The following is a 9,722-nucleotide window of genomic DNA, read 5'->3' as shown; positions in this document are numbered from 1 at the left end:
TGGTTTCCCTGGAATAATAGTTGACTGTTAAGAGAAAAACCTTGGGCTCAAGAAAAATGAGAAGTTATCTGAACGCCGTATGCATGAAAGTCAGAGAAGCAGGATAATCGATAGGCACGAGACATGAAAACGACGAGGAAACGTATGAAGAGAGAAGCATTAGAGCAATTTGAAGAGGAGAATACACGAATGCGGACTAGAGGGAACGGATAGATTCAGAGAATTAGAAACGAACGAAGAGGCAAGCGAAAGGAGATCGAGAAACAAAAATATCTGATTAATTTTGAATTTTGAAAAAATTCGTACATACGTTGTAGACCAATCAGGAAACTGGAATCAAATCAATCAATCATTTTATTGATCATGAATTTACGGCTTGTTTTATCCAGACGTCATCAACCAGTCAGCGACCTCATCGACTTTCATTCCGCCGTCTTTCACCAAACGACCCTCACATTCTAATTTTTGTAGAAATATTACTAATAAGAAATTGAAGGTCATTTTCTATAACTTTTATACTGTAATAAATTTAAAAGAAATTTTGAACAAAATCTTCCATTCTGCAGAAATTTGGTAAAAAAATAAATTTGGTGAAATGCGGCCACCCAGCGCCTTCGACCGCCGTTCAACAACCTATTTTTTCGAGGCGGTTCGATGCGAGGAAAACCGGCTTCTATCATCATTCTATAATCTAGTGGGAGCATGAAATATTGTTTCCTTGCTGACTTTCAATCGAAACTTTCTAGTCGGTTTTCCAATGGGGTTGTTCGTCATCAGTCCGTCGACGGCCCACCGGTTCTTATTCGACTGCAAACTACAGTGCGTTGCAGGTTCTTACGTCCACACATGTTTAGGGTCATAACTTCAGAGCTGTTAGAGGTATCGGCCTAATTTTTTGAAAATCGGATTCGAGACAACAAATTAAATCTAGTGGACAATTTTTGTAATGAAACCTTGAAAACTACCCGAGTTATCTGAAAAAGCCTGATAATATGCCTTTTGCAACCGTTGCAAGTTTTTACGTCCACTCCGAAGATCAGTAGATCACGACCTCCAGCAAAGACGGAGGTGTCCAATTTCGATTCTTCCTTCTTGAAAACGGGCTTGGAAAAGAGAAAAAAGAAAAGGAAGATGTAAAAAAAGGAATTTATTGAAAAAAATATTTTTAAAAAGAGATATTCCTGAACATGTCACCAAAAATTATGAAAAATGACAAGTTTCAAAAGTGTACTGATTAGCCAGACTTTCGTCTGTGGATCCCTTTCGCCAAGTAGAGGCTCAGTACATGAAAGGGATAATAGGTTTTCACTGGGGGAAAACACCAACACAAAACCCCTGTCTCCGAGGAGACAGTTTTCAAATTTTCAATAGTTATTTTTCACTGCTAAGAAGCTATACGATCGCTATTCATTGTTTTTGTTCATTTGTTTCTTTTTTCTATGATTGGGTCTTTTGCAAAAGGGGGACGTTCAGTGAAAATGAATTCACCTAGCCATGAACCACCAAACATGGCGACCCTGAGGGCCTTTTGTAACTTTTTTCGAATCCGACCAATCGAAAGAAAAAGGCAAATGAAACAATAAACAGCTTACGCAGGGAGCTTGAGGGCAGTCAAAAAGTGCTAGTGAAAATTATCAAACTAATTCAAAAAGTGGGATTTCCCAAAGGACTTTTTTTTCAATACGTGGAATTTTTTCCACGTGGACAGAGGTAGGGGGTGTGACCTAATATTGATCGATTTGTAAGTTTATTGCGTAACGTGTGAAAAGTTTAAAAAACTCGAAAATTGAATGTAGATTTTCGTAACCCATTAAAAAAGTGAAAAACTAAGGACGAACGAGTGATAACTAGGTTGAATCGGGCCGAAGGCGCACCATCTGTTGTTATATTTATTGGGTAATTATCTCGGTTCTTATAAAAGATACTTGAAATTTGTCCGCTACTAAAATGTTAGTGGTATAAACGGTGATAATTTTGTCAGATACTTTTTTAGAATGAAAAATATTAGGTTTCTTTAAAGGTTTTTTTGTAGATCATGTTAAACTTTAACGCCTTCCCCCAGTTGGATCCGATTCAGTTTTGAAAGAAGTTGAGACAACGTACTTTGTGATTGTCGGTAGGTGTCGGAGCTGGGACCATGATTGCTCTTGTGATGCCTTGGTTATTTTTAAGACATCTCTAACCCGCCCACTTGATGACTTCAAGTTTCAGTTCCTGGTTGATACCATTACACGACTTCAAAGAGTTTAAAACGACAGTACTGGTAGATGGTTGGGATCTTGAGGGCAGGATTTGAGCTGATCCTGGTTTTTTTTCGTTAATTTTCGGATGAGAAAACAGTCGATATGACAGTGTGAATGATTTTGTTGCATTCTGATAGTTTTTTGGTCCATCCAGCTGCTCCAACTGCCCCGATTGAAGCTTTTCCAGCATCAGTCCGCAAAAGATTCCATGACATGATACAAACTCAAAGAAAGAGAAACACGTAATGAAAACAACTTTTTACAGTGATTTTAGTTCTACAGAATCAAAATTGGACACCTCCGTCTTCGCTGGAGGTCGTGATCTATTGATCTTTGGAGTGGTCGTATAAACTTGCAACGGTTGCAAAAGGCATATTTTCAGACTTTTCCAGATAACTTGGGTAGTTTTCAAGGTTTCATTACAAAAGTCAACTATAGAATTTGCTGCAACTTTCGTTTAGTATGCCAAACGGTCAACTTTGACTTTCAGTTACTTGCAAGTTCTATCCTTCGAAGAATCAGTGTTAAGTTAACTTGGTATACTATTCTGGTACAAAAATTGTAGCTGTGAAAGAAAAACACCGGACACTGGCCGAAGGTCCTACAACGATAACTACAGTACCTAAAAAATTACAACGTCGAAAATTCGAATTGAAAACGTTAAGGAGGATCCAATCTTTACTGAAAAATAGTATACAGAGCGTCAGCAATATTATGTGAGATTTAATTTACAATCAAGACAATGGTTGGTACATAACGGAACAGTAGAACTTATGTGACAGAAATGTATCTAACCACTGTAAAACCTCTAAGGGAAGGGCACCACACTTTCAAGTTTGAACAGATTTTTCTTGGCTTTCGTGTAAGATACCGAAGATGCGTTAACTGATAGAATGACCGTGATATCATGATAAACAATGTATTAGTTGGCAACTTTTTATATCTTTTACCGAAACCGAGATAAATTAAATTTAACACACATTCTCTGAGATTTTCGAGCAACTCACTGTTCAAAAAAAACAATTTTTTTAAATTTATTTATTTTTCGAGATAGAAACGAGATAGAAACGAGATAGAAACGATCTCGAAAAATAAAAAAAGTTATTTTTTGATCAGCGAGTCTTGCAGATCGGATCCAAGTGGGCGGGGTCAATCAAAAGTATTCTCAAAATTCTTAGAAGTTCAAGTGTACTAACTGTATGTAATACCAACACATTTGGAACAGTTTGATTTTTTTTTTTGTACATTTGACAATGGGTCGATGCTCGAAAACTACAGAGAATGTGTGTTAAATGTTAGGGGTCCTTTTGTTACAGGTTTTAATAGTACAAAATAATATAATGAAGTTTAATTCAAAAATGTGTCCAGTCATGGTTTTAAGCGAGACAATGTTTTTGCACTGAAATTAACTTGATTGCTGGTATCATCAACAGTTTCACTGTTCATCTGAAAATAATTTCGAATTCAACAGACTGAAATTTAAAGCAAACAAACTACCATTGAAGAATCCATACTCGTTTCCAATAAATCGAAGAAAACCATTGGTTTCTTTCCATGTACCATAACACTATCCGCTATTGAGACATGATCCTTCTTTTTTCTGGAAAATTCCGAAGAATTAAAATATTGAGATTTTCAAATCGCTTACCATTTCAGCACAAATGAACAAGTCATCTATAGTTTCGTGAATTTGATTACATGAACATCTTGTCAGATCGTCCCAACGCTCATTTTTCTTCTCGAAGAATGATGTTGAGCTTTCTGACGACGGAACTGGTATACTTATAAAAACTTCCAGATCGGACATTTTTTTAATTATCGATTTTATTTGTTGCTCGGTTACTTCCAATTGTGAGAATAATATCGAACCACGGTGACTGTCTTCAGAAATTATGTTTTTTGAATCTTGCAAAGTGTTGCATTCTATGCATACTTCCATTAGTTTTATATTTGATCTACCAAATTATTTGTGATCTACCCACCTAAGAAAAGCGCCCTTCTCTGGCACTCTTCTTCTTAGTTCTTTCATTGGTCAGAACCCCTCTTTCTTTGGGGCTGACAACCATTCTCGGTCTGTCCTAGTCTCTCCCAGCCTTCTCTACTTTTCCCCCTCTATTCTCGTACATCTTTAGTACATGAATAAATCTGTATTCTATAACTACTATTCGTATTCCTTGAGTCGGCCAGAATGCCGGATCCTAAGGACGTAACACAAAGGATCCTCAGAATCTTCATAATCTTCATCAACTTCTCCTCCAATTTTAGGGTCAATCCGTTCCTTATTCTTTGAACGAAGATCATCGTTTTCTTGTTCCAGTGCCTTCAATTCCGAGCGATAGAACCTTGCAACCTTCATTTTCTCCTCGAGACATTCGTCCCGATCTCTGAAGATCACATCCAGAAGTCGTTCTCTCTCCTTGGCTTCGGTTGTCATTTCTAGAATGATTTTTCTTGATTTATTGTGATCGCTAGACATCTTTTTGATTCAGTCTAGCAGGCGTTTGTTGTAGTTCGTCAACTTTGAAATTTCGTTTTCGGATTCAGAATACTTTTCTTGCCACTTCACTTCCATGTCCACTATATCCCTTTTCAAAGTTTCGACTTTGTTCGTTATCTTATTGATTTGGTCTTCCATTCTTTCACATGGATCCATTTTCAGACGATCTGTAGAAAAGAGGAGACGATCTGAAGAAAAGAGGATAAACCTGCAATAGAAGGGCCTCTAGCTTGAGCTAGTTTATATCGGTTCCTGTAAAAGATATCAAAAGCGTGTTAACTGACAAACACTTCTGATATCATGACAAACAATATATTAGTTGAAACCTTTTTATATCTCTGACAGAACCGAGAAAAATTGGCTCAAATTTAAAAGTCAGAAGTCCTTCTATAACAGGTTTTTATATTCTTTAAACGAGGAAAATATTCGAAACAGAAGTGAGAAATGCAAAAGGCACAGGGCCTGATGTTGGAGAAGGAAAGAAGAAGGAAACGGGAAAATAAATGAGCTAATTCAGGAGGGTGGGAATGAACATTGCTTTCCTCGGGAGTCCAAACACATATGGCTAAGATTCAATTATACGATTAGTATAGAACCAGGTGAAGAAGAAGAATAAGGGGAAAGAAAATGCACAATAGGTAGAAAAGGACACGAATATGAGTGAGCAAGACTTCAATCGATATGGATATTAGGTCCTGATGAATGGAGTATTGGAAAAGAAGCTCTGGCCAGTACCCCGATTTTTCGAAGTCAAGGAATAGCTATGAAGTCTCAAACAGTTTTTAAGTTTCTTTCATATACCGTATTTCCTTTAATACAGGCCCACATCAAGCGTCAATTTTCGAGCTCAATTATCTCGATTCCTGAGAAAGATATTAATAAAAAACTGTCAACTGATAAATATTTATCATAATATTACCAATATTTTATAGGTGGACAATTTATTGGTATCTTTCACAGAAATCGAGATGATTGAGCTCAAAGTTGACGGTTTGGATGATTAGGGGAAATGTAGCTGAATGCTGGGAGCTCATTCTATCGCTGTTACTCACACTTTTTTCTTTACTGTTTTTCACTAAAAATACATTTCTACCTGAAAAAAACATTGTACTTTTCGTTAGAACGGTTCATAATAGTCGACATTAGAAAATATGCAAACTTATGATTAGTATCACTGACCTCGAAGACCAACGTCTACTAGGTGGTACCAGGGATGAGAGTTCGGAAAATGAGAACTGATATAAATAAGAACTCGTACGAATAAGATCTCGTAAAATACATGTCAAAATAGGGATTTTTTTTTGGAAAATCTTGAAGTATTGCGAAGAACGAGACCATTTCGAAAATATATTTCTAAAAAATTTGGATCCTGAGCCGGAAATTAAAGCCGTTAAATTGAGTTCTCATTTTCTGAGTTCTCCTCTCTGGTACCACCGTCTTCTAAAAAAGTACAAGTGAAAAACAAATCGGGGGATAGTGGCATGTGGCCAACGTGGGAACATAGATAAAGTATTAGCTGAAAAGTGAGGGATTTTTTTTGGATCTGCAGCAATGAGAAATCTCCGTTTCTTCTTGTGAGTTTAAATATTTGGGATTGAAGTTTCTGAAGTTGAAATCATCTTCAGATTTATTATTCTGATTCGCAAAAGTTATGCTGGTTTTGGCAATTTGGCTGGGAATGAGAAGGAAGGAAAGATTCCACAAGTGGTTTTTATAAACTACTTTGACATGTTTCCTACCGAACCGTACCCCTATAAAGTTGACGGTGCAAATATTGAAATCCCACCGGACCAGAGATATTTGTTGGTTGGTTAATGTCTTCACAATCCTTCGCGAGAAGAAATATCATTTCAGCCACCCTACATGACACTCCTGACCTATATAGTCCTCGGAACCCTATCAGGGCTGATTCTCCTCCACCTTCTCCGACGTCGTCCGATTGATCATTTCGAAGGACACGACAAACCAATTCACGATAAAACCGCAGAGGCAGAAATGGCCATGATGAGTAAAGATCGGAAATCTGATCACTCGAGACTGTTCTTCTACAAAAAACGGACGAACCACGTGGCAACATCGCAGAAACTTCAGTCGACATTTGAACGAGATTTTGATCCGACGAGCAATCGATTAACTGACGAAGAGTATGCACTGAAGGCAAGTGTGGTTCTGGAAACTGCTAAGCTTGGAGGAGCTACTCTCGATGACGATGAAGGACTTTAACTTTTTTTTGAGTTTCCGATGTATTAGATAATTGAAACAATACATTCCCAAGTTTATTACGAAATTCAACATTCAACTTTACAACCACCTAAACAGGTATGAGTTTGGAAAAAAACAATATTAGACGGCCGGGATCTCTGATTCGTCTTTTACTGACTCCTTAACTTCTCCTGAATCTGCCTCCTCCTCCGTCGTCTCACCCTTTTTCTCCGATTCCTTGATTGTCAAGGAGAAATTTTCCTTTGCCGCGGACTTCTTGAGTTCCTCAATCTCCTCGTCCTTCTTCTTCAACATCTTCTTCAATGCCGCAATCTCTTGACAGTACTGATCGATGTCTTCAGAAAGTTCCGTTTCCATATCCTGATACTCGACCAGCTGGTTATTTTTCTCAATGAGGAACACTCGAAGTTCGTCGTATTTCTCGTTCCATTTTAAGTTGATTGCATTGTACCACTCCTCCAATGGATAATTCAACGGAGCAGCAATCGTTTTCTGAAGCTCCTCGGCCATCTTTTTGTTGACTTCCATGATCTCCTTAACTCGTTCATCCATGGCTTCTGGATTCGGAGATCTCTTCAACAACGTCGTCAGAGTCGTTGTCCTAAACTTCTCCAGTTCGAGCTCCTTGGCTTTATTGTCCAGCTTCGTCTCCAGTGTGTTCTTATCAACATGGTAAGCAATGTTGTCTAGGTACCGCTCGTCCATGAGCTCTTGAACTTTTCTGATCTGTCGCTGACATCCGTGGCAGTACATCTGAGCCGATGTGCTTGGTGGATTATAGCGTTCCATCAAATCTAGAAGAATAAAATCTAGAAGAATAAAAAAAAATAGACAGTATCATTATAAGACAACATAACATAGGAAGAAGAAAAAACAGATTCACGAAACTCTACAAGTCTGCTCTCCAACAGATTTATGCAAGAAAAGCACACCTGCTTAGCTCCGTTTTTACGACTTCGAAACAAAGAAACAAAAGAAGTAAATCGATGAGATTGATAAGACACCCGATACATTTTTCAACCGGAAAAGAATCGAGATTAGGAGAGCCACATAGACGGAGAGCCAAGTTGTCATAGTAACAAAGTGCATAAAAGGGGAGAGAAAAAACAACGAGAGCCAGATTCGAAACACGTTGTCGTTGGGAGCAGTGCAGCCTCCTTTGGGGGCCCAAGAGAAACATGAAAACGCGCTCTATTGAAATTTGGGGTAAGTGGAAATTGAGGATTACGGTAGAGCACGATAATCGAGTATACACTTAACAAAATCAGGTTAAGTTGCCATCTGAATGTTCAAACGAGAAATCAAGATTGATGCGTGCGGGTTCCGGTCATTACTCAGTGATTCCATCGTGCTTTTTTTCTTTTGATGAGTCAGAAAGTTAAAAAGCAGCACTTCTATTAGAATTTACAAATTTATTACAGTACCGGTCAAAAAGTTGACCACTCTTTGGTTTTCGTTTGACGGATTGCGGCCAAATTTCATACGAAAATAAAAAAAAAATATATTTTTAGGACAAAAAATTGAATTTTCGAAAAAAAAAATCAAATTTTGATTTTAATTTTCCAAAAAATCATAAAATTTGAAAAACGTATTTATTCAACATATAACACCTAAACACTAACAAATTGGGTCTAACACTTTGTTGTAAAGCCGCAAGAGTCAACATCAGCCTGGCATCTGCGCTGCATATAGTCGAGAAAAGTGTCGATTACTGACTGTGAGATCATTCCGTTTTCAGTTGTTGGTAATTCTCGTCCACATGTTTTGCTTTTTGTCCTGCCAATCTTCTGTCCCACTCTTCCAACAAATTCTCGATCGGATTCAAATATGGGGACTGGCTGGGCCAGCCCATAACACGAATTCTACGGCTCGAGAACCAATTCTGGAATCCAAATATTCGATAAACTTGGAATCTAATGTACCTAGACAAATTTGGAGATGTGTTTTGGATTACTGTCCTGTTGAAAAATAATCCCACGACCCATGGCTTTGTAATGTGACAGCATTTTGAAATCTAGGATATCCTTGTAGACGTGGCGGTCCATGAGAGTTGTGATACGGTGGATCGGACCATTGCCTTTTCCGACCATACAGCTTTCTCCAGTTCAATGGATTCGGCGTCCAGTGCATTCATTGTTTCATATTACTATAAAGCGGTTATTTAAAATTTGAATTTTTTTTTCGTTTTTATTTTGAATCTCAGAAATCATAGTTCTCAAAACATTGCATTATAGAATTTCCCATTGTTTCTTCCACTGTCATCAAAAGTAGGTCATGCCTCTCAATGCATCTGAATCTGAAAACAATCCCATCTTATACAAGTTTTTAAAATCTATTTTTAATACGATTATTGTTTTGCATAACATCGAAACAGGAAGCTCTACTTTTCCCAAAAAATAACCTCTAGCACACCTTCATTCTTCTTTTTTTGTGCGCTTCTTCTTTTCTTGTTCTACTGGTCCACCCCAATCTTCCCAATTTCTTCATAGTGTGTCCAACCGGAAAACAAGAATAAAATGAGTGTGTCGTCCTTCGTCTTCTTCTTATTCTCTCCACCCCCAACTGACTCCATCTGTGTCGTTTTTCCAAAAGAGAGTGAGGACCGCCCCGTGAGACTCCGCCCATTCGGGAGCTTCTACCTTCAGAAGTGAGTCCCTGTCTCTATTTTTCGAAGAAGAAGACACCTTATTTCATATTATATCCTCCTCAAAATGTATCTATTCGCACTTCTTTGTGGTGTATTGTCAGTGTTTAAGCAG

General features: G+C 37.9%; 3 protein-coding genes across 3 annotated transcripts; 1 reads left to right on the top strand and 2 right to left on the bottom strand.

The window, feature by feature from the left end:
* Positions 1 to 3,611: 3,611 nt before the first annotated feature.
* CBG03737 lies at positions 3,612 to 4,050 on the bottom strand (the record flags this gene model as incomplete). The annotated part of the gene is made up of 2 exons (XM_002639149.2): positions 3,612 to 3,689; positions 3,892 to 4,050. The coding sequence occupies 2 exons, from the start codon at positions 4,048 to 4,050 to the stop codon at positions 3,612 to 3,614; spliced, it is 237 nt and encodes a 78-aa protein (XP_002639195.2).
* Positions 4,051 to 6,603: 2,553 nt separating this feature from the next.
* Positions 6,604 to 6,963, top strand: CBG03736 (the record flags this gene model as incomplete). The annotated part of the gene is made up of 1 exon (XM_002639148.2): positions 6,604 to 6,963. The coding sequence occupies one exon, from the start codon at positions 6,604 to 6,606 to the stop codon at positions 6,961 to 6,963; it is 360 nt and encodes a 119-aa protein (XP_002639194.2).
* A 120-nt stretch (positions 6,964 to 7,083) lies between these two features.
* Positions 7,084 to 7,752, bottom strand: CBG03735 (the record flags this gene model as incomplete). Its single annotated transcript, XM_002639147.1, has 1 exon — positions 7,084 to 7,752. The coding sequence occupies one exon, from the start codon at positions 7,750 to 7,752 to the stop codon at positions 7,084 to 7,086; it is 669 nt and encodes a 222-aa protein (XP_002639193.1).
* Between the last annotated feature and the right edge of the window lie 1,970 nt (positions 7,753 to 9,722).

The sequence above is a fragment of the Caenorhabditis briggsae genome, assembly GCF_000004555.2.
Source record: "Caenorhabditis briggsae complete genome, chrI, whole genome shotgun sequence".
NCBI classification, from domain to species: Eukaryota; Metazoa; Nematoda; class Chromadorea; order Rhabditida; family Rhabditidae; genus Caenorhabditis; species Caenorhabditis briggsae.
The sequence above is the reverse complement of the archived record's forward strand: the minus strand, read 5'-3'. Positions and strand labels throughout refer to the sequence as shown.